Source organism: Plectrocnemia conspersa, unplaced genomic scaffold (genome assembly GCF_051122295.1).
Source record: "Plectrocnemia conspersa isolate PC_06_02 unplaced genomic scaffold, ASM5112229v1 ptg000001l, whole genome shotgun sequence".
NCBI classification, from domain to species: Eukaryota; Metazoa; Arthropoda; class Insecta; order Trichoptera; family Polycentropodidae; genus Plectrocnemia; species Plectrocnemia conspersa.
The window spans coordinates 5,783,232-5,810,310 of record NW_028277165.1 but is presented as its reverse complement, the minus strand read 5'-3'; the positions used below and the strand labels follow the sequence as shown (position 1 = coordinate 5,810,310).

At 30.2% G+C, this 27,079-nt stretch overlaps 1 protein-coding gene across 2 annotated transcripts in view; it reads right to left on the bottom strand.

Annotated features, from left to right (window-relative positions):
- The window catches only part of LOC148238552 (lachesin-like), a 296,914-nt gene that overhangs the window by 24,450 nt on the left and 245,385 nt on the right, over positions 1-27,079 (bottom strand). For both annotated transcript variants that reach the window (XM_088183915.1, XM_088183904.1), the window contains exons 3-4: positions 7,024-7,130; positions 6,748-6,933 (exon numbers count right to left, since the gene is read on the bottom strand). In XM_088183915.1, the coding sequence (XP_088040041.1) occupies positions 6,748-6,933; positions 7,024-7,130 (293 nt within the window). The remainder of the gene's footprint in view (positions 1-6,747; positions 6,934-7,023; positions 7,131-27,079) is intronic.

The window sequence follows — 27,079 nt, the reverse complement described above, 5'->3', positions numbered from 1 at the left end:
AGTATTGATGAATATTTCTACTCCAAAAATATGTTGTGTATTGTTATATATTTTTATCAACGCAAACAGATAGAAACACAAATATTTTGTAACTGCCGAAATTCCAGAATATACTTATATATCCGAAATTATGCTATGCAGTTGTGGAGTTTTTCAGTGGCTAATAGTGATTTTATTATTTTGCTTAAATCAATACAAATTATGTTGAACTCAAAGTCTGTCTTAAATTAAGCCAAACTGAATAATAAATAAATCCCACATTTTGTGCCAGCAGTAATAATTGAACTAAAAATTCGCGCTTAAATAAGTTGTTACCATTTGACGCTCAATTACTTTCACGATTAAGTATTTATGAGCCTGTATTAATTATGAATACTTTATTTTTAATAACTTTATTATTTTACAATATTTAAATATTTGGTTCTTTAATATTTTATATTTGATATTTGTAAACTCTGGCGCATTGTGGCTAGACTTATGAGCAAAAAATTGAGATCCCTGGTATCGAAGTTAAAGCAAAATATAAAATTGATATGAACGCATGCTAATTGAGCCTCGTATTTCTGGGAAAATAACACTATTCAAGCTTACAAACTAAAAATTAGTTAACTTAATTGTAAATCAAATCTTCGACTAAATATTTAGAATATATTTTTTAAGCGTAGAATTTATTGTTTTAGAAAACAAAGTGACAATTGTTCAATATTTCTCTTATTATGTATTATTTCTATTAAGTAAACGATAAGTTAATAAGCAGTGTATTGGGATTTTTTTTAAATTTATTTAATACACTTCTTACATATTAAAAATATAAAAAAACAAACGTTAGTATGGTTCTTGAGATAATGGACCTATAAACACCTTTTGTAATAAAAAAATCCAGATTCATTTGAAAACGTAGGAAAAAATATAAAATAGCAACAAATACATAAGATTGTGTTGCATTCAGCAAATAAGTCAAGACCTAAACAATAAATTCATTATAAACTATTGCATATTCAAGATAATTTGACTTAATGTATTATAACATATAATTTTAAGAAGTTACAATTTAAAAGGGTCGAGAAAATAATAAATTGATAATTTTTATCAAAACTTAACTACACACAAAGTAATGTTGTTAATATAAAATGTTTACAATCACTGCATTGCATTATAAGAAACGATAATGCTTTGATTGCTCTAAAACAGTGGTGCGCAAATCATGGATCCCGACAAGAAAGCTTTTCTCAATCACTGAGGAGTTGTCAAGAGGAACTTTTTTGTGGTCGCTAAATTAAAAAAAAAATATTTGGCAAAAACTATGAGGCTTTTATTTAATAACAATGAATAACTAGTAGAAAGAGCGAAACAAAATTATGTTATCAACATTTATATTCATTTCTATGACGGCCGCAATAGCTGCCTGATGGAGTGCCAAGCGAGGCGACGCGGATTGCGTACTCACTTAGTCTCTTAGCGACTTTGGAAAAATCAACACGTGATGAGGATGACGTTTAACGTACCCATAAGATGTATTACGGCTTGCGATATTCAATACAGATTTTAACATAGACAAAATCAGAAGTTCGTTACAAGTATTTTATATAAAAATATATTCTAGAAGAAGTATTTTATATAAAAATATATTCATATCCTTATGCACAAATAAAACATTTGTTTCGCAAAATCATGTGTTTTATTTCGACCTCTAACAAATCAAAGGTCCCAATTTTATAATTCAACAAAATAAAATTAAAATGTGTGCTCAGCTGGTGAAAAAGTAGTATAATTTTAATTCTGTAAAATAAAAATGTATTATAATGACTTGTATTTTATAAAACACCATTATTGTAAAACATTTAAATTAATAACTAAAAATAGTATTTAAGTGAATAATCCTTTAAAACTCGTAAATTTGTATATGCAAAATATGCCACAAAAAATTGTGTCCGCGATTTTGCGAAACTATTAAATCAATTTTGGCAAAATATTTAAGTAGGATTTATAAAAATCTATTTTTCACCGTAAAAGCTTTTTAAATTATTGGAAACATTAGAACAGTAGTTGTTACGCTTTTAACATTTCTGTAATCAAATAATATTTTTATCATCCTATTATTATAGTGATATTTAATTCTTTCAAAAAAATGTCTATTGCAAAAATGCAATTTATTTTTAATGAGAAGAATGAGGCTTAATACAAGTTCATCAATATTAGGCTCCATTTTTGATAGCAGCATCCTTAGATCTGCACACGATGGGCAAATCTTTACGCTTTGCGTACAAGTCCTTAGGTTCTAATATAATAGTATTTATCTTTTATAATTACGTGAGGGATTTACTACACAATCCGGATAACCCGCAACTCAGAGACAACTAGCTGAAACACAAGGTCTCCCGGTAAAACCCAGAGAGGTAACAACCCACATCATAATTATATGAAATTACTGGAAATCGATATTTATAAATAATGAAAAAATAATATTGACTTAATAAAATCAATATGTTTTTTATTAATCGATATTAAATTTTTCGTCAAAAAATTATATTACGATGTTAAAAAATACATTAAATTCCATTTTTGTCATGACTCATGAGGCCCGGAAGCATTGTTTTCCCGAGGCCCGAGTTTGCTTTAGGCGGCCTTGCTAACGTTACTAACAAAACTAAACCACAAATATATTAAAAATTAATAGAATGAGGAAGATTACAATGGGTATCTTGTAACGTGATATTATATATTATTTGTTTTTATTAACTAAGAAAAAAATATAAGAAAAAGTATAAAAATCACTCATAGTCAAAAAACAGATTATGAAAATAATGTATAAGGAGCGTTTACATCCTGGTCGCAATGACAAAAAGAAGGGACGCAATCACGACTCTCAATAGCTATTATAGCCTTCGGCTGAAGATCGCCGAGAATTGTCGAAATGGTGAAAACGCTTTCCCGAGTAGCACATGCAACAGGCATAGTACTCAAATATATCACAAAGATTGAAGAAAAACCATAAATATTTATTTTCATCAAAGAAAAGATTGGCAGTACTTAACATTTTTTTTAATAATATATTATTTAATAGCCGTTGATGCATATACCACGTTTTGATAGCGCATTACACTGTAAAATTTATCGTCGAGCGCCGCTAACCACGATGGCGCTATTAATTCGACTTGCACACGTTCAGCTATACGCGATCCGCTATATTCGTTACACGGAATTAGTTCCGGACGTGATTTACGTAACGGTCCTTAAATTCAACGCCCGTCGCCCGGAACCCCCGGAAACCGTCCACGCCCGCGATCGCCTTGACGCGGTCGGATTTTCCGGGACATCCGAGATGAGTCGACGAGTTCACCTCTCATCGAAAGGTTGCGCGCCCCTTTTCGACGGGACGGAAGCTCACATGCTTGTGCTTGCGCTACACACCGAGCCCAAATTTATGCGACCATTTGTTTGATGTTACAGCCTGAATTAATAACGCCCCTCTCTAAGGCCCGGACTTAATCTTTCGCGATTTATGGCCCGCGTGCGCAATTACCGTGTATGGATATGTATGTATTATATATACATGCGTATGATATATATACATACATATGTATATGTACACATATGTTGAACATGTCAGTGCAATCCGGTTGTGTTTACGCGGCGATTATGACCTTGTTTTATTAGCCTTAAGAATTGTGTAAACTCTGAAGGGACAGAACTCTGATTCCTTTATAGCAGAAATTCACAAAGCTATGGGCCGCGAAATTAAATTTTCTGAATTGTAAAAAGTTTAAATCTTTTAGTCAAAAAAGCATACTTAGTTGGGTAGAAAAACAAATACAATAATTAAATATAAAAATATATTGTACGAGATAAGATTAAAAAAAAATTTTTTTTTATTATTATTGTGCGCTACTTATTTTTAGTTTGGATCTATACGATACTAAAAATTGAGTTCCTAATCTTTAAAACCAAGCAATTAAGAGCGTTAACTCTTCTGCAAGTCTCAAAATGGCTCATATAGGGGTCCGATCGATCTGATACATCGCTTGTTTTGAAGCAAAAAACTATTTTTTTTATATTTTATTACGATGAAGTTTCAGCTTCTAAACGTTTTATATGTAGTAAGCTTTTCGTTAAAATTTAAACCTACTGAGTTATGAGTCTTTAAGTTTTTAAGCTTTTAAGCTTGCGCCATTTTTCAAAAAATTGACACATTGAATTTTGCTAGCAAACATATACAGGGTGCTTAAGAATTATACACTGTCACCAAAATTCAACTCTAAATCAGTATAAATAAGCTTATAATGACCTTAACTATATTGCAAGTTTTATAAGCGTTTGTATGTTGGGTCGATCGACTCATAACACTAACCTTGTTTTAGAGAATTTTTTTTTTTTTTTTTTTTTTTTATTTTCTTAAACGTTTTCATAAGGGTATTCGAAAGCTCTATTCTGTATCAAAAATTCAAGTTTAAATCTTTAAAAGGGACGAAATACCAGCGTTAATTATATGCCAAGTCGCATAAAAGCTCGTATGGGGGTCCGGTCAATTTACTTACTTGTCTTACGTTTTACTACTGTCTGTAACATTGGCTAACAAAGATTTTGCCTAAGTTTATCATACATATTAAAAGTCTCTATGGTGGTATCTCTCAAAGTATATTTGTATAATGTATTAAAATCAGGTATTGGTATGCATTATAAAAAAAAGTTGAAAAATGTTGTCCAGTATTATTTGCTATATTAAAATCGTAATTAATGTTTGACAGCCATGTATTGATGACGCATTTTGTCACGTTCAACAATAAAAAAAAAACGAAAAAAATACTTTGCATTACAGTTTGCGTTAAAAATATATTAAGGTGCACTAAAATAATGCTTATGTGTAAAAAAACTATTAATGAGAATGCTATGTCAAAACACTGGATTTATGAAAAATAAGAAAAACCGCGAAGACCTCGAAAATGTAAGCCTAGAACTGATAAAAATTAGAAAAAAATTAACTGACATGATGCATAAGCAAAAAATTGGTATCGTTGACAAATTACTAAACAATTGTTAAATAAAGTAACTAACGAATTAAATTGGATGCTTTGCGTCATAACAGTTTTTTTCAATACCGTTATTACTGTCAATACCGGTATTAGTAGTATAGATTTTTTTTTTATTAGTTGTTAATGAAAAAATATTGTCCATACATTCAAATGCAAATTAAATGCTCTATTGTTAAGTTTTTGTTGTAATATATTGTTTAATGTAAGTACATGCTTACGAATTTTTCGAAGAAAATTAAGAATTCATGAGTGGTAAAATATTGAATGAAGTTGTAGTATCTATTGTCGTCTTTGTATTTTTTTTTTTTTTGGAAATATAATAAACGATATACGATATAATAAGTGATTTAAAAATAAAGTAAATATATGTTATTTAATATTGTTTTTAAGCAACAAAAAAATCAAAATTGTCATAAAAATAAACCGTCTATATAATTTACATTTATTCCACATATTTTTTAATGAAAAAGAAATAAATATAATTTATATGCACTTTTATAAAAACATATATAGAAGTAGGTGGAAAAATAATTAGGTGCGTGACACGCGACAGTATTGCTACTACGGTTCCAGCGTGCTAAAAAAAAAAGAGATGAAAATAATAAAACAGGAAAATACCCGTGAGGAAATTGTTGCTGTTCAGAAATACCCGGGATGGAAATAATAACTTTTACGCCAAGAGTATTTTTCTTATGACAAATACGCAACACGTATAATGATGATTTTCCGTTTTGTAAATTTGCGTAAATATTTCACTTTTAGCGTGGGAAGAAAATAAAAAATAAGGCATGTTTTTTCATCATCTGAAACGACGTGTTTAATGTTTATTTCTAATATTGAATATCTAATCAATATACATAAACTTATATCAAAATTTTTTGTTATTGTTAACTTATTAAATTAATCTAAAACTAAAGTGAAATTGTTAAATTAATTTTTAATGATGAAAACAATTAGTGCTCCAAGATAAAGTGCTAACTTAGAACGTTTAAGTATTACTAACGTTTATCTCAGTTACGTGATATAAGTTTCTCTGTTGCACAATATCATAGCCCATAAAATGCTCGACGTTTAAGGTAGCTTGCAATGGATGCAAAACTGTGGTTCGAAATTAACTGAACCTTTTTTTATTTAGAGTAATTAGGGAAAATGGGCTGTGGGATTTTACAATATTAAATTATTTTTATTGATCATATGAGCTTTTCAAGGCTTAGGTTAGAGACCATTAGGGATCGAATTGCAGTAAATATAATTGCAACAGTATCAGTGGTGGTCTAATATCTAAAACCTTTTATTCCCTTGCGTTTTCACTCAATGACTAAATAAATAGAGAGAACTCTGCACAACATTGCTTTGAAACACATATGATACTACATGTAATGATGTACATACATATATATTTTCTATATACACTTTGACCACATGTTAAAGGAGAAGAGATTATAGTACAGTTTATACACTTGCAGGTTTTATGTGGTAGATTCGATTTTGCTAAAAGCAATTACAAGTAACTATATTTTTATTTGTTAGTAAGTTAATTTATAAACTAAGAGTCATACTATGAATTTAGTATTTTAGTATAAGTACAAAAGTAATAATGTTACAAAAAATTTTCTTTAATAATATTTAAAATTATTAAATTTCAAATAAAATGGTTCAAAATCTGCGTATAAATAATATTATAGTACCACTGCGCTCTAAACAATATTGTACTAACCTGACTCTTCATGGGATCCGTATTTATTTGGCACATGTACTGGCCACGATCCTCTTCCTGTACATTCCTTATGTGCAGATACCACGTGGAGTGATCGCTATGCGACACCGATACTCGTGGATTGTGCGTGATCACGTGGTCGTGTATGGCCTGTATGGCTTTTGTGTCCGCCTTCACCCACCCCACCTATTGTCGGAGTAAAACAAAACAAAAACAGAGAGAAAAGTTACACCCTTATCGTGTGGGATGTTTTTGGATAAAAGTAAAATATTATACCCTGTATCCGCCAAGGTGGACCACGAGACACCTGAAGATGGCATCTCTGCCGACGGGAACTGTCAGATTTGACAGGGGCTCTCCAAATTCAGGCTGATGTGTTACCCCTGCAACAAACACAAAAATAAAATTAATTGTACACCTGATGTGCCTTCATCCCCTTATCCACCTAGCCGACGTGCGCGTGAAATATGATAATCGCACGTACATAAATATCATTGCCAACATACGTCTCTCGGATGCGTGTTAAACTGACCAGGCTCACTAGGACTGACGTGTTTTCTGGGTAAATCTATCCCGTATTGTATTATCTCTCTCGGGTTTATAAACAAGCAAATAAGATATTGCATAAAAAACACACAATTTCCAATTAAAGGTTCAACAGAGGTGTACTTATTTGAAATTTAAAAATAAATGATTTATATTTTGCTATAGCATAATTATTTTTAACTTCAGATACTGTTGCAATCATCTAATGATTGACAAATTTATTTATTTTTCAAGCAGTTTATATCTATTTAAATCATTTGCAAAACGATTTTTTTCCTTATGATGATAATAGAATTCGCTCTTTTATTATATTGTTTAGATTTATAAATTTTGATTTTGTATATATTTTCAAGAAAATATATAATGCTTTGAACATTGTCTGGTAACCTTTTTGATCCATGGAATATATTATTTAAAAACTTAAAGAGCTCATTATCAAAGAATTTTCAATTACCTAGTTCAATTTTAATTAAAAGTTAAGGAAAAAACTTAACTAGTGTCCATATGATATTCTTTGCGCTGTTGACTATGATCATTGATGAAAAAGAACATATTCGAGAGCTTGAATATGGGAGAATTTTAAAGCAATACAATCCTAATGCTTTCTCTACACTCTCTGGAAGTTACCGAACCAAAGGTCTACCAAATATGGTCGAGGTCGCCGAGACATTATAGCGGGCAGACCCGAGCTCGACCGAAGTAGCTCCGAATTAACACATTATATTTTCCGTCCTTGCCCAACCATGGCCTACTTCCAGAGAGTGTGGAGGAAGCATAAGATAAGCTTTGAAGCTACCGATTATACTAAATTTATTGACACTTGCTTGTTCTATCCTTACTAGGGATTCTGAAGTCTCGGGTTTTTTCGATTCCCGGGACTCGAGACCCAAATTTTTTAAGTCAAGGGAATTCCCGGGACTCGAGACTTTGATTATTTTTCGTATAATCATGAAAAAAATTATGTTAAAAAATTAACTTATTATTATTAACTTTAATTAACTTATTATTATTAACTTTAATTAATTTATTATTATTAACTTATATTATTTGTGTTATAGGTACGATAGGTGAAAATTTATCGACACAATTTAAAAACACTTTATTCGTTATTTATTTAAATTTAATTTATTACAATTTTTTTAATTGAAATATTTATATCAATATTGAGTTAAAACCTTTACTTTTGTAAGGAAAAATATGTTTTTAAAAACACCAAAGCGTTTAATGATGAATCACATAGCCTGTTCCTGATTTTTGTGGCAAATATTCCAGATGTAGAAAAAATTCTCTCGCTTTCTGTAGATGTTGGCTTAATTGTAAGCAATGATTTGAATAAAAGCTCTAGATTCGGAGTTCGCTTGATAGTTGAATCTAATATCTGAAACTCCTTTTTAAAGTTAAATTTTTGATTCCTAGTCGTTGAAATATTTTGGTGGTTTGTGTGAGAGTTGTGTTGATTACAAATATTTTTTTTAAAATGAAATTAACAATAATTTCGGAAGTTAATAAAGTGGCATCTCGATGACTTTGAGCTTCAACTGCCAGTTTTATACGAGTGAGTACTTCACAAATATTTTCCAATACGTGAATGTTCGATTCATTCCAAATTTGGCCGATGCCAAGATCAATTAATGATTTTCTAATGCAATTTCGTAACTTTCAAAATCTCGAGATCATGTGTAATAAGGAATTCCACCTTGTCTTCATATCGAGACATAAATTAAGCTCGACATCAAATTCGCTCTTTACATATTTTTGTAAAATTGCACTTTGGAAAGTCTCGATTCCCGGGTTATTCATTTTTAAATAATCGGGACTCATGACAGCAAAAAATCTTTGAATTCTCGGGAATAAATTCCCGGGTTGTCTCGACACAGAATCCCTAATCCTTACCCAATACTACGATATGTAGGAATGAAATGATGATATTAAATTACTCATTAATTCCGACACTAAGGCTATCAGAGACATCCAACCAAAGTATGTGGACATGAAGCTAATGATCAGATCTAAGATGTTAATAAGATCGGTTATGCCTGATTTCGCCCAAACGTCAGTTTTTAAACGTGTACACATTGAAAAGAAACAATGGAAGTAACAGTGAACCACTGAAACCATAACATGTTTTGTGAATAGTTGTAAGATATAATGTAAATTACACACCCCTAATTTAAATGGTTGGTTGGGTAGGGTGGAACTCTGGGTAGATTTGTTTTGACAAAACGGGCGAAGAGCTGCACAATGTAACTTGCAAAAAAATTGTAAATTCACTAAGCGCGACCGGAAAACATGAAGGTAATAATATTTTTTTAATTTATTTAATTTTATCGAAGCATAAAATAAGGATAACAAATCGAAGCGTGTTGATTTTAGAATTTTAAATGTTATTAAAAAAATATGAAAGTTGTTCAATTTCTATGAATATTTAGTACAATGAGCGACCGAAAGATGTCAATTTTTATTTAATTTTTATTTTTTTTTACATTTTTTTTTATAGGAGACAATATTTTTGCACTATTTTTCGACTCTAATAAAAAATTCTTAATAATACTACGATTACATTTTTAAAATCATAAACTTTACCTTTAACCAAATAAAATGCTTAGCTAAAAATTGTGGTCTATGATTTTAGAGTTTTTTTAACTCTAAATTAATCTAGCGTTGCTAGGATATCTGCTGCCCGGGGCGATCCTTAAAATTGCCCCCCCCCCCCCCATACATTTTTTTTAAGAATATCTGACTTTTCTGAAAATCCAGAACATACGGCCTCTTTTGCCTCACTTTCCAATTATATTATATTTATTTTTGTATGTAATATTTGTTTTCTTATAACAAGGTGTTTTATAATACAATAAAAAATGTGTTAAAATAACGAATTGTCAAATTATCATTATAAATAATTTTAAATAACACAATAAAATGCAATATATCAAATTGTATAAAGCATGACAAAATTACTATATCATTACAGAGTATAGAAAAAAACCACAAAAAATTATTAATTATAGAATAAAAATATACCAAAGTATTTGTAATTTATACTTAAATAAACAAAACTAGAAATTACAAATACATGTGTATATTTTTTTATAATAATAATAATGATGTATTTCTACTACGATCTGTAAGATAATAAATTAATTTATTAAAAAAAAAATATGCCGCCCCCAAGCAAGTGCCGCCCGGGGCGGACCGCCCCCCTCGCTCCCCCCCCCATATCTACGACACTGAGTAGGAATATTATTTAATAAATACAACACATACATAAAATCATATTGCTTTATATAATACCAAATTATGTTTTTTTTTAATTACAAATAGACGGCCAAACTCATTACCCGATTCTCAGGTATTTTTACATAAATTAACCAGGTACCTAGTTCAGTTACGGGTAATTTTTGTCCACTGACACAAAAGTATAATTTATATTAAATACATATATTATAAACAAAGATATTTGAATATCGTATTTTTCTCAAATAGCATTCAATTATAAAAATTTAAAAAAATGTTAGAATATAAATTTGAAACCGATGGAAAATCATTAATATTTTATTTATTCGAAATATTTATGTACACATATATCGTTTTAATAAAGAATAGTTAATGATAGATATAGAAAATAATAACATTATATATTTATATTTCACTACATACATAGACATTTAAATATTGTTTTTTTAATTGCAAATTTAAATTTCTTAAAATTGTTATTCATCGTTGCTGTTATTTTCTTCTCTAAAGTAATATTTTGAAAATAATAATGCATGAAGTGTTTCATATTTCGTAGAACTTTGCATTTAAAAAAAATATAAATTTGATATATGTATAATAAGTATTTATTACCTAATCAAATAACTATTTATTTGTAATTCTTACTAACAATAAATGTGAGTATATATTGTATATACATATATGATTTATACATATAAATATATATAATCATATATATTATATTTTATTAAATTTAAATATGACTATCGACACTGAAAATTTAATAAATATAAATTTATGATTTAAATTAAATCCTATCTAATATTTTTTTCTTTAAATAATAACTTTATAAACTTAAGTGATTTTTATAAAATTGTATTTAAGAAATATTTTATTTTAGTAATAATATTCATGTCATGAAACAAAAGTAAGATAGAAAATATGGCAAAGAAATATTTGAGAAGCATTATTGTTTTGCTTTTTGTCCGTAAATATGGGATAATTTTAATATATGAATTTGCTTATCGTAAAAACACGTAAAACGGCTCACCCGTCTCAATGTATTGCTGACAGCAAAAATGCATTTCTACTATAAGTCAAAGGGTTAACAGAAACTTGATGAAGTGCCGACCATTGTCTCTCGCGAATTATAAACTTATAAGCATCATTAAATTTTGAATACAAATTTTACATATATGTTTATAATTATGAATAACCTGTGTAATGGTACCTGTAGAATTTTTTTATATTTGCAAAAGTGAAGAATAATTTTTTTTTTCAAATTTATAATAAATAATAATTACCTAATTAAATAATTCCATTGAAATATTTAAAAAATAATCTTTTGCTACCCGTGCTAACATGGATAGCGAGGTTTCTGTTTATTTATTTTTGTATTTATGTAATCAATAAGATGAATTGAAAAATTAGGTTTTAAGATACGAACTACAAGCGGAAATTAATTAAGTTCGTAAGTCGAAATACCACTGTAGTAACAATTTACCTATATTTTATTATATTATTAAGTTGTCAGATAGACAGCAAAAGCTTAACATAATTTTTACACTTAGTATAAATTCATAAATATAGTGAATCGCGATTATTAATAAGAAAATATCAATAATAAAAATATATTTAAAATTTTCTTAAAAAAAATATTTCTTGATAAACGATCATTATTATGATTATTTCATTTGAATTATAGAGCTCCTTTATTAAATGACAACTATTGTATCTTTATACTTAATACATCCAATTCTTGTTATTATTAACTCAAATCGCTTTTGTACCCATTATGTTTATTCACACAATAAATTCGTCTTCAAAATGTGATATCATTATATTATATATCACACGCAGGGACAAGCAAAGGGACCTTAAAATGTAGCATAATCGCCTAAAAAGCATTGTAGACGATAAGAAGCCAATGATAGCGATCGTTAGGCGCCATTGTAATCCCTTAGAAGTGGGTGAATAAGATCGCCTCCAGGGGTTGCGATGAAAATCTTTTTTTCTCCTGTACTTCGACAGTCGATATGAAAATTTAACAATAAAAAAAGGGTTGACCTTTGGTGGTTGTTATCGCAACGTCGGGCCACATTTTTGCAGGACAGAGTCACGTCTGTACCGTGAATACAAAACACATTTATTCGGTCGGCTAGAGGGGACACTTGGGTCGTTGCGAAATTGCGGATTTAATAAAGGTCGCAATTTAGGCGGTGCCAGTGTCCGAAAATTTGGGCTCACGGCTGCCGTTTAACGTTTTTATTGGCGCTGATCAGGTTTTAATTAGAGACGCTGGTCTATAAATGTCGACGGCGAGGGTTTAGGGAATTCGTGTTTATTTCAAGCTGAAATTAAGTTGGTCAAATACAATTTGGAATTTGAGGTTTTAGACTTAAGTAGTAAGTAATTTAAACCTATATTTTATGGCCCTGATATATTCTATTCATACTTCCATTATATAAAATTCTAGAAATACTGTTATTTTAATAAATCAATATGCAATTAGTCTTGACATAATTATTTTTAATTATAATTATCACTAATTAAATATGCAGTTAATTCATATAAAGCAATCATTTGCTTTTTATGGGAGGAAAATATTAGAGAGCATTCAGATTTTTTATTATATGCAGATGACTTGAAAATTTACAAGAAAATGCATTCGATTTCTGATTCCCTCGACCTACAGGAGGATCTCAACTCTATATGGAAATGGGCTTGCTATAACCAATTGCCTTTCAGTGTAAAGAAATGTCACACAATTTCATTTTCAAGGTCATTAACGCCGGCAAAATATTCATACCATCTAGGCGGATATTTTCTGGAAAGGTTTTCTTCAACTAAGGATTTAGGAGTGACTTTCGAAGAACGTTGGAAATTTAGCCAGCACATTGCAGAGACTCGTAGCAAATCCTTAAAAATGCTCGTTTTTATCTTGAGAAATGCGCGTTACTTCAGGAATACTTTAGTATTGCGCACTCTTTATGATACTCTAGTCCGCAGCATACTAGAAACTAGCTTCATCATTTGGATCCCAGGCGTAATGAATCAATGTAATGAATTGAAGCTGGAAAAAGTACAACGTAAATTTCTTCGATATTTATACTTGAAGGAATACGGGTATTATCCGTTCTTGTTTCCCAGTGCTTTTATTTTGGGAGCCCTGGGATACGTTTCTTTGTCGACTCGCAGAAGTGTTTATGTAATTAAACACTTCTGGAAATTGCTCAAGGGCATCGTAGACAATCCTTCAGTGCTCGAGCAGCTTCAAATGTGGGCTCCTGAAGGTGGTTATAGTTCTCGGTCGCGTCCACTATTCTTGCCTGTTAAGTCTAGAACTGGAGCACTTGCCAACTCTTCTCTGGCCAAGGCTATTTATCTGCTCAATTCTGTCCATAGTAATATTGACATTTTCTCTTGCACATATGGAGTTTTGGTTCAGTTCGTATGGGACAATGCACACCTATTGAGGTGATTTGTGTCTGTTGTTTTGTCTTGTTTATATTTGTATGTATTATGATGTATTAGTACTTTTGACTATCGTGACGCATTAGGTTTGCCTGTCAGGTCACGATGGTTATAATTTTAATAAATAAATAAATAAATTAGAACATTATTAATTATCTATTACTTGTTAGTTACTAAACCATAATTAATATCAGTAATTCACAATTTCTAATATTTAATATGGTCTTAAAAAATTAAAGAGAAAAAATCCCAAGAACCTGATTTTACTCTAAAATATGTTTAAGAATACTAGAAATATGAATCGTCAAGTGTTCTTGAAAGATTTATCGCAGACGTCGTTTACGTTTATAGAAAACCTCCACTTGCTCTTAAAAGTGATTTCGAGATGTAGAAGTTTATCTTGCCAAAATATTCCCATCGAGATTGTAGAAATAATCTGATTGCAAACGGGATCGAGAAAATGACACAGTATGGCACTTTCTGACACTAAAGGGCAGACGGTTTATGGAATCCCATCTCTATATAAAATCTAAAACACTTTAGAAAGAAATAATACGCAAAAAATTAAATGCATTCAAATTATTTTTTAAATATCAGCCAAAAAACTGGTATTTGTAACTGCCGTATTTATGTTATTAATAAATATTTTGAGGAGCAAAGAGACTATTATAGATCCTCGAAAAACCCCCTGAAATATTTTTTCGAAAATCAAACTATCTACGATCGTTGAAATGACTTCAGCTTTTTTAATTTTTTTAATATTACCAAATGACAAACCTTGCCGAAAGCCGTATCGAGAGATTTTTACCGTTTGGTGAAAAACAGAAGATTATCAAGTCATTGGTTATATTACAGAAAATGAGATTTTGCAATATTGTTTAAAACTATATTTAGTGTCAGCAAATTGTAAAGAGAATATTTGTGACATTGATTTGATTGACATGATTTTCTGTATAATGTGTACATATTTTCTGTATAATGTGTACATATTTTATTATATTTTTTAATAAAAAAAATCGAAACAATATTATGTGACTTTAAATAAAAATTTTAACCTCAGTTAATTTGGTTAGTATTATGTTGTATTATAACATCATAAACAGTATATAAAAAAATATTTACAATTAAAAACTCATACCTGTTTTCATCAATTTTCTCTCTTTAAGAATGTAAAATGTATATAATAAACAATAATTTAAATCAAATTCGTTGTATCACGTCTATGATTTTCAACGAAAAAAATATAATTACCGTTCGATATGTTGACATTCCCGTAATTATATATTTTCGACAACGATTGCGATTATTCTGCATGTTGTGTAAAATAATTAAAAATTTAACGTTTTGCGTATCAAATAAAAAACGACACAAAATTTAATAAAGCATTAAATTTGCTCGGTATTAAAATATTTGAGGTGGATAATATAGTATAATATGTACTAATAAAAGTAACATTATGAAATTGGATAACGTAGGATTTATGCGTTATTTTTGGTGTGCCGTAAAATTTTTTAAAAAAGCGTAAGTTTAACGACATGCGAAATCGTTAGTACGTTGGAGCCATTTTCAAGATATTTATATTCAGTATTGTCACTGATACTGTAAAAAACCGTAAACAGAGTTTATAGTTAGATTTCTGATTATGGCTTTCATCACTAGGTTAAAGATAAGCTTTGTATGACACTTTTATAGCAGCCTTTTAGTGTTGCTACAACCAATTTCACTAATTTATCTAGGAGATCTAATATTTTTAGAGCATTGCATATCAGAGATATGACCATTGCAAGTATGGTATAAAAACATTTTTTTACTTGCTTAAGAATAATTAAAGAATAAATATTTTTTTACTAATTTTAGATATTCCGTAATCGGTTTACACAGAACGATTACATCAGATTTCTTTTACGCAATTGAAAGGACAAGCCAAAGAAGTATGTTTAATTTTTAATAGTAACTGATTAAGAAAATTTCCTTTCTAAGATAACAACATATATTTTTTGAACATTTAAATCAAATAAATAAATAATAAAAACACAGTTCTCGATAAACTATTCATTAGTAACAAGCGACCCTTTGAGACCGTTTTTAAAAATACAATTTGAAGCCTTTGATACATTTTTTGTATTGTACAATATGCCAGGTTTTCTCCCTAAAAGATAAGATAAATGGGGAAAAATCCAAAGAAAATATATTTATAAACGCAACGGTTGGGGACACATCTGCGTCACGGCTATAATAAAAACTATCCTTAGTGTAACAAGAGAGTAAATGTCCCATCCTAGCCCTCACCCTATCGGGGGTCGAATCTGACCCCGGCGGGACGGACCGACCTTTTTCGGCTATCTTTTACCAACACTTTTGTGTAAAATTGTTTACTAGTTTGTCTACCCCGTTACCCTTTCCCTCGTTCGTCTAACTTATGCTAAGATTTTCCAACTTGGCAAATTCAAATATACATAAATGAGAGAACAACGTGTGCGGCGCTCGTAATATAAAGGTTTGTTTTATGGAAATATGACAAAAATTGAGCATAAAAATTACATTTAATACTGCACGATTTGAATTTTTGATTGGTGAAAATCACATTGATGCTATAAAATTCAATCAATTGTGTTAAAAGTGTGCATTAAAAATTTATGTATACATATGAATAAATATATTTTAAATTCTAGATTTAAATATAAATAGAATATAAAAAGCAAATTTACAATCTGAATTTGCTATTTAAATTGCTATGCAATAATAAGAAACTATCATTTTTTAAAGATATGTTTAATTTAAATTAGTGTATATCATTAAAATATTAGCTACATTTTATTTACACAACTACATTTTTTCTTGATTAATGGACAAGAATTCTAGATTATTTATAGTTTAAAGTGCTTTATCTTTAACTTATTATTGCTAGCTTTTATTCAAATGATCTGTGCAAATTTTTTTAAATTATTTATTTTATTTATTTATTTATTTTTTAGAATAAATTAAGACCGTCGTGGCCTAACAGGTTACTCCAATGCGCCACGACGGTCTAAAACAAATTTTAAATTTATAAAACATAAAAAAACGTATATATACATAAATATAACAATACTTAAACATAACAAAAAATTATAAAATATCAAAATTAAATTATACAAGCTGGAAAAGATTCTCGTAGCTAACATTAAATAAGTCAATATGTAATGCCAGTGTATTAACCCTTCCGTGCCTGTGGGGTCTATTGACTCCCCCAACTTTTTGGTTTTTCTCAAATAACTTATTTAATATAAATCCTATTTGTCGCAAACTTTTTGTATTTGTCAAAAATAGTTTAAAGAATTAATATTAAAAATAATCATTGTACTTTATTATCTCCAATCGCGAGAAAAAAATAAAATCAACTCTAATCGCTACTGTCGCCGCGTTATTTGTATACCTGAGTCAGTTTTTAGAGAAATTCGCCTTCTAAGAATTTCGCGCGGCGCCCCCTCCACGCGGTTCTTTCAACGCTTTATCGCAAACTACACCGTTCCCCAAAAAAACATACAGTACGAATTGAACCGCCAAATTCGATCGTTATTGTTATTTTATTTCTCACGTTACTTTTGAAATTGCAAAATGGCTGATCGGCTTGTAACTGACGAAGAGTTGCTAAGAATTTTGCAAGATTCTGACGAGAGTAGTAGCAAATACGATAGCGATATCGATATTGATAATACATTTCAAAAAAGACATTTCTCCCGTAAATCGTATCGAAGTTGAAGCGTTTATAGGCATCCTATTATCTTCTGGAGGATTGAATGGGGGTAAATTACAGTTCAAAGAATTATGGACAACAAGCGAACTGTTCAAACAATATTTTTATTCAGCGGCCATGACTAGAGATAGATTTTCGATGCTCAGATTTGATGATCGTTTGACCAGAGAGGATATTTTTTAATAAATGCATTTTATTGTACTCACGTGTACATAATCACAATTTATAGTTTATTTTTCCGAGCAGCTGCAGGTTATTTCTTATATGTATTCATATAATATTTATTACAATTTGCCAAAGTAACTGTGGCTACATACTCGTGTACATATACATGCATAACGTCCACCAAATTTAATCGATTTGAATGATTCTCTAGCCAATTCCTTCAATTTTTATAGCCGCAATCAGAGAAATATTTCGCCCTCTAACTGTTGGCAAGGACACGAATGCCAATGTAAAAGAGTTTATTTAGAAATGAAGTCAAATTACAGAAAATAAAAAATACGATGTACATATATAAAAAGTACAAAACACTAAAAATTTATCTTACCATTAACCATTAGATAATATTGGATTACTGAGAATTTAAAGATTGTCAGATTAGTAAGATTATATTGTATTTTTTTCTATCCTGTTATAAGGAAATCATAACATATTTTTTTGAGTAAATATTATCTCCCGTCAGATATTACTGGCTCACTGGAAGTACCGAATCTCAGAAATGACACATTTTTTTAGAAAATGAGAATTTTTTCGAGTTATTATTTTTAAATTATTAGCACGATACACATAAAAACTTATGGATAAGAATTCAGTTTGCCTGGAAGATTTCCCATTACGGTGGAGAAAATTACAATGGTGAGTGAATATTTGATTGCAATTGAATTATATATCAATAAACTCGTATTAGCAAAAATGTCATTTCTCACTTTTATAGATAATCATTTGCACAAAATATCACAATCCGAAAGAAAGGTGTGCTTGAAAAAAGTTTTTACAAATTTGAAATTAATATAAAATGTTAATATATATATATATGTATAAGATAAACATATTTTTTAGTGTTACACTAGAATTTTTTTGTGTTTATAAAATAAATGTGTTTTATTTTTTCAAATTTATATTTTAATTTTAAAATAGTATTTATATATTGACTTTTTTGTATAATAACAACATAAATGTTGCAACAATTTTTTATTTCAAAAATTGAAATAATAAATAAATCAAATACTTGTTTATTTTTTTGGGTTACTCCGTAGTTTTATGTACCGAGCGCGCGGCGGTCATTCGTATACCTGCAAAGCCAGTCTGCAGCGAAATCTCGGCGTTTACGTCGTCGCTTTTTGCGTCGTAATGATTAATTAAAAAATCCTAAATATTGACCAGATGATGAAGCTTATCATGAATAACAAATTTTATACTTAGAATTATCCATTTTTAAATATATTTGATGAAGAATTCATCAATATTTTGACTTGAAATGTTTGGGGGAGTTGAGCGACCCCATCGGATGTCATTTTTCATTTCGAGGCACCGTGACGTATGGGTTAAGGAGCCGGATAGCCACAGCTATATGCGAGTCGGCAAGTGCGGATGTCCTAGCCCTAACGGCCATCAAAAGAGGTCTTGATCGTGATTCTCGAAAATGTTCCGGAACCCAAAACTGGAATTCCTCGAGAATAGCTGGATTGTCGACAGTACCTTTTAGTAATTTGAAATATGCTTAGCGAGATACAACTTTCTGCAAGAACTCAGCGAATCATATCCCAACGCTCCTAAAAGAAAGGCGCTGGGATATAAGTACGGATAATAACCAAATGTCCTTTTGTAAAGGTATCTTAAATATCTTTTTTGAATTTTTTCCACTAAAAGGGAATATTTGGCTATTTGGGGATTCCAAATTATAGATCCCGATTCAAGAATGCAACGAACTAAGGTGTCATATAGGATTCGAATAACTGACGGATCGTCAAAGTGAAAGGCATTCCTCATAACAAAGTCGAGCATCTTGGAAGATTTATCACAGACGTCGTGTATGTGTAGAGAGAACCTCCATTTGCTCTCGAAAGTGATTCCGAGATCTTTAGTGGAAGTTTTTCTAGTCAAAATGTTACCACCGAGATGGTATAAATAAGCTGATGGCGAACGGGATCGAGAAAATGACACAGTATGGCACTTTCTGACACTAAAGGGCAGACGGTTAATGGAAGCCCATTTCCACAGACTCTAAATCACTTTGTAGAGAGGAGTCCACAACAGATCAAATGCATTTATATAATTTTAAATCATCTACGCACAGAAGAAAACTTGAATTTGTAATTGCTGTATTTATGTCATTAATAAATAACACAAAAAGCAGAGGTCCCAGATTGGATCCTTGAGGAACCCCCGAAGTGATAAAATATTCATTTGACAATCGTCCACCATAGGTTACAAACTGTCTACGATTGCTTAAATAACTCGAGAATAACCGAGTTAAATTATCTGAGCAACCGAGGTTCGACAATTTTTTTAATAATAACCTATGACAAACTTTGTCAAAGGCTTTCTCAAAATCGGTATACACGACGTCTACTTGAATTCCCGCATCGAGAGAAGTTGTCACCGTTTTGGTGAACGACAGAAGGTTAGTAACAGTGGAACGGGCAGGACGAAACCCGTGATGTTGGTCTAACAAAACTTGCCGAAAGTGATTATAGAGATATTTATGAATAATTATTTTAAATAATTTAGCAGGAGCTGACAACACTGCAACTGGTCTATAATTCTTTATATATAATTTGTCACCTTTATATGAATAGGGGTGACTTTTGTGCATTTCCATAGATCAGAAAATGATGATGTTTTGAGAATCAGATCATAAATACATTTTAGAGGAGCAGCGAGACTGACTTCGCAACCCTTCAAAATAAAATTGGGAATTAAATCAGGTCCAGAAGAACGCACTGTCTTTAATTTATTAAATCCGTATTTAAGATCTGAGTGCTAAGTTTCTTTGATGGTCAGTACTGAAGACCAAGAACATGAAGAAGAAAGCGACTGAGCAGAAGGCGAAAAAGATTCCTCGAAAACAGAACGAAAATATTACGCAAAACCGTCAGCAATATTTTAATAAAGAATTGCAAGGAAGAACTCGTGGTATCGATATTTTTACCGGGTTCAAAAATACGTAACCAAAATACAGCTGCAAATATCAATCATGTCTTAATTAAAGCCCTGCTCTGTTAATGGATTTGTTCCAGACTTTTTGAGATCAGATATTTTGTGCCATCACGGTATTATTCATTAATCAGTTTTATTTACCAAAAAGCTTAAGAGATACTGTTTTTTTTAATTATTTAATCGACTAGAAAATATTTTTAGCGCATTTTTTTTAATTGAATGCAAGGATATGTTGGACGGAATCATTAAATATCCTCAATAAAAAGGATTATAATTAAAATCTGATGATTAAAATTAGCTTAGCAATTATAAATGATTTGAAATAAAAATTAAATTTGTTGATTTTAAATTTACAATATTAAAACATATTTGATAAGTAGCATTTCTGCGTTTAAAAGACAATCTTAAATTATGATTCAAGATCTTAGAAATAATTTCAACAGATTTTCAAATATTAAGGACTCTATACAAATACCTAAGATTTTAAATACCGGTTTAATAATTTTAGGAAAAAATATACTTGTAAAGCAAAATCATTACACTAATTCAACTTGAAAAGTAATCATTATGTTTACCAAAACATCTAAAATCAATATCATTATTACAACTCAAGTCGCTTTCAAATATTCAAAGATTAACACCTCAAACCACCTAAGAGCCTTGAACGCAACGCTTTAACGTTTACGTTAAATCATATCGTGTCATGAATTAAACATACGACCGTAATTCAACACGTGACACGTCCAAAAGGAAACGCAAAAATGCCGCGTGTCAATGGTGGAGGGCTCGATTCAGACCTGAAAAAGGGAAGAAAAAACCACATATGATATATTTATGTTACACACATTTAAGTAAGGGTGTGTGTTGAATCATACATATGAATGTATTATATTTGATATTTTATTTATTTATATATTTTGATAGATTTTTTGGAATGAGTACAATTTTTCTGGTATCTTAGATTGAGCAGCTCAGCAGATTCTTTAAATCTAGAGTTAACCAACTTTAGAGAGAGCGTAAAACAACGAGCTCGGTGTGAAAGGATAAAGAAAGAATCATCATAACTGAAAATCTAAAGATCTTAGATAGATGAGTGGAGTACATAAAGTGGTAATATGAAGCTTAATTGACATTTTGCTTTGTTTATTTAATAATTTTATTTTATAACTAATACAATTATTTGCAACTTTATGACTTTTGAAATTTTAAATTTTGAACATATATTAAACGAAACTTTCGTTCAGCACAGTCTAACCTTTTTAAAGTTGAAAGGGAGAGCTAGATTTTTTACGTTAGGGTGCATATATTGCACATACATACTATACGTATGAATTATTCTTATTATTATATACATATGTACATAAGTATATATTTACTCAAAGGTATGCTTATAATGCGTGGCGTATCGAGCACGAGGAAATGGCTAGGGGTCCGTGGTAGGTGGGAGAAATTTTAAAAAGAAAATCTTTAACGTGAATAGCTTTTTCCGAATAACGTTGCCGAAGACGCTATCCCTGTTTTTCCTTCCCCTATTTTTTGGGGTTGTAACGACGACGTCACCTACCCGATGTGGGGCGAGTTCGGCACACACATGTCGGTAATTGAATAAGTTTTCCAGGATGAGGGACATAATATACTCTTGCAGATGGAGTGGTGGAAGAGCCCTCCGGTTTCAAACGACATATTTGCTTTATTTTTAAATTTAATTTAAACATAAACAGCAAAATATCTAAAGATTTTTACTTCGATTAGAAAATGTGTGATTTTTTAAAAAATAGTTTTGTCCATTAATTTGTATTATATTATCAAGTTCATTTATTTATTTATTTATTAAAATTATAACCATCGTGACCTGACAGGCAAACCTAATGCGTCACGATAGTCAAAAGTACTAATACATCATAATACATACAAATATAAACAAGACAAAACAACAGACACAAATCACCTCAACAGGTGTGCATTGTCCCATACGAATTGAACCAAAACTCCATAAGTGCAAGAGAAAATGTCAATATTACTATGGACAGAATTGAGCAGATAAATGGCCTTGGCCAGAGAAGAGTTGGCAAGTGCTCCAGTTCTACACTTAATAGGCAAGAATAGTGGACGCGATCGAGAACTATATCCACCTTCAGGAGCCCACATTTGAAGCTGCTCGAGCACTGAAGGATTGTCCACGATGCCCTTGAGTAATTTCCAGAAGTGTTTAATTACATAAACACTTCTGCGAGTCGACAAAGAAACGTATCCCAGGGATCCCAAAATAAAAGCATTGGGAAACAAGAACGGATAATACCCGTATTCCTTCAAGTATAAATATCGAAGAAATTTACGTTGTACTTTTTCCAGCTTCAATTCATTACATTGATTCATTACGCCTGGGATCCAAATGATGGAGCTAGTTTCTAGTATGCTGCGGACTAGAGTATCATAAAGAGTGCGCAATACTAAAGTATTCCTGAAGTAACGCGCATTTCTCAAGATAAAACCGAGCATTTTTAAGGATTTGCTATGAGTCTCTGCAATGTGCTGGCTAAATTTCCAACGTTCTTCGAAAGTCACTCCTAAATCCTTAGTTGAAGAAAACCTTTCCAGAAAATATCCGCCTAGATGGTATGAATATTTTGCCGGCGTTAACGACCTTGAAAATGAAATTGTGTGACATTTCTTTACACTGAAAGGCAATTGGTTATAGCAAGCCCATTTCCATTATTTATTTAATGACTATTTTACTCTTTGGAATTCAGCTAATTTTCTCTATCAATTCAGCTTAGCTAATTTGTTGCAAGTTCAGCTTAATTTAAATCAAGTTTCAAGGAATAAGGGAGAGGGAAACTTTTAGACTTGATATTTTGACCAATTCATATCATTTCGGGTTCTTTGTTTTTGTCTCATACATATTTCATTTTTTAACGTAAACAGCAGTAAAATATATTATGCTAAGTGTTAGCCTGAATTAAATTTTTCACTAATTTCTGTAAAAGACTATTTACTAATTCACGTATAATCGACTCGAAACTTCCCCCTCAATTTTCACTCACGCCGCCAGTAACGATACTGTCGTGAAAAAGACTTTTCCGACCTGAGGTTTTCCAGAAAAGCAAACACGACCCTGTGCACGGGGATAAACTTAACCAAGGGTCCTGAAAAGTTTTCGCTCTATAAAATCTGTACACCGCATAATGGCCGTACATTGACACCGCAGCCGCTAATAGAACCGAATCCGGATCTAGGATCATGTCCTGGACTCTGCGACGGATTAAAACCATATAAATTATGTTATGAACCTTTCTGATTATATTTACTTATCAACAAAATTTGAGTTAATATTAACCGTATGAGTATTACATTACCTAAAGGTACAATGCTTAAAACCAACAATGACTGAAATAAAAAAAAAATATATAAATTAATGAATCAGGATTTTTTGATATTAACACCAAATAAGATTTTTTATATTATATAGGCATTTAATCTCGAAAGAAGCTTTATATTTAAAATAACAAATGTCCCAAATAAGATTTTTAATACAAACTTAAAATAATCGTCTTATTATCTATAGTCGTAAATCGAACATAACCCAAATCTTACTCGACCTATATATTGAATAGGTCGAATAGCAGTGATATCTTTATTTTCACACTATGATTCACACGCACTAAGAAGAATAAGAAAAGCGTAATAAATAATCTTTGCGATTCGGCGCAGCGATCCGCCGATCCTTATAAAGTGACCGAATGATTGCCGATAGGGGCGAAGGTCTGGAAGGAAAAGAAAAGGGTCCGTAAGTTGTAGGGGCGGATAAGCGCCGACCCTGTTACAGGATGGGCCAAATAGACGCCATTTGTTTACAACTATTGTTACATTATTGACCGAAAGCAAACATGCCTTTCACCGAAAAGGTCCTTTGTCGAAATTTACAACGGGCAAAAATCGGTATCGCCGAAACGGCAATGTCACAATTCGCATTTTGTCCAAGTGGATTTATTTAAAATTAGGTCGTGTAAAAAGAAAACTTGCACAATGAATCAGTTTCAATTCGTTATTCATATATTTGTCTAACGATTTATTTACATTTGTAGTAAAATATTATTTTTTAGATTCACATTTCTAATTAAGAAATATGTATTATGTATTTTAAACAACGCAGGTAGTCATGTTTTATCCCTGATTTATACTGATGGAGTGTTTACAATATTTTTTTTTGTTATGCAAAGTGAATTTTCATATTTTTTTATTATTTATAACATCCATTGATTATTAGCTAAAAGTATGCAATATAATAGTAGCATAGAAAATATTAAAAAAATACTGCAGAAATTTCAGAAATTAAATATATTTTTGCATTGTGGATATTTTTAATGGCTAGTTTAAATATATTTAGTTTAATTTTGTCTGTTCGAAGTATTTTATAAGGGTAATATTTTTCAAGGGCTCAGAATATTTTTTACAATATAGCTTAAATTAACAGCATCTAAATGAGTCATTCCGACAGCAGGAATTTTTAGAACAAAACTTATTTAAAGTTTGGAAAGTTTATTGCTTAATTATGTTAAAATTAAAATAGATACTCTTGATACTTGTATTTAATATTATAAAGAAAATTTAATTTTTATAACATTACTAATATTTTAAAATATTTGGAAACTCTTAATAAAATTAAACGGGCTCTTTAGAAAAAATGGCAGCATTTTCTAACGTATGTATTAAATATTTAAACGTTTAATCAAAAAACACTTTGAAATCAAATCTGCATATAAAGTTATAAAATATATAAAAGTGCTCTAAATATTCTATATAATCCAAGCAAATAAATTGTTTTATTGGCAGTTAATGATTATCTTTATAAAAATAATTAAATTAAACGTTTTTACATTTAGATTAGTTTTAATAATAATGTAAGACGATATTCACATCTATGAAAATTATGCGATTTGTAAGTATATTTGTACTAATTATTCTCAAAAGACATAACATCTGATTACATTCTGTGTAATATACTTAAGTTTATTTTACTTTCAGTCAAATGTTATACAGCAAATCAGTAATTAAAGTTAATATTTAGAATAAATAAATTCTTCCATTTTAGGAGAAATAATGCGTTCCAGTTCGTAAAAGTCGAAACAACGAAAGTGGGAAGATTTACATAAGAATTATAATTGAAGCGGCGATTAAGGGTTATTGTACTATTTAAAAAAAAATTAAAGTACATAGTGACCTTGCTAATTAGTTAAGTAATGGTTACAAAGGAATAAAATATTTATTTTAACGTGTACATTAAACCAAAAATTTATTGTTTCGACACGCTGTCAAAATGCGTTCAACTGTCGGAGCGAAATTAACACTTTGCGCGTCGAGATTTGATTGCGGCTCTCAAAGCACGACAATCAGCAAAAACTTTTCGAATTTTGCAAGTTTTAATTTTTGCCCCCCTCAGCTGGAATAGTTTTTCAGCGAATGACAGCCGGTCGTAACGAGCGCATTTGCGCCATCTTGCGGATGATTAAAACGACGGCTAAATTCGAGCAAAACACTTGGGCGGCCAAATGGAAAGGGATTATCCAGTGGTTTTACAACCATCATTGGTGCAACAAAATAATAATGCATATTTGATGTGAATGTCTTACGTAAAACCTATTCAATGATTTGTTATTTTACTAAGCACGGCGGAGAAATTAAATATTTTACAAAGAGTTTTAAGACTGATTAGTAATTTTTAGTTGCTGTTTATTACCTATTTTACTGAACAATCATTACATAGCAAATACATTTTTTTACTAAGAACATCTATCAAAATTTAAGCAGTCGAATCCAACAAGTTTTGGTTATAAAGTTTAAATTTTTGTATAAATTATAATAATATAAGTTTAAAAAAATAAGAATACAAAGATGCATTTTAAATTATTGGTTCCAATTCAAGATTTTATGATTTTTTTTCTTTAATAAAATATAAATATACATTTAGCTTAAAAACTATTTTATAATATCAATATTATGCATTAAATACTTTTAAATATATAAAAACATGTTGGATCTCAGTTTAATATGTTTAACTACTCTTTTAACACGTGCAGAGATAACTGCAAAAGATATATAAATAACCATTTAATTATCAGTTTTGAAATATTAATTCAAGTAAATAAAAATTTTATAATATTAAAAAAATAATATTATAAATGTAATATTTAAAAATATATT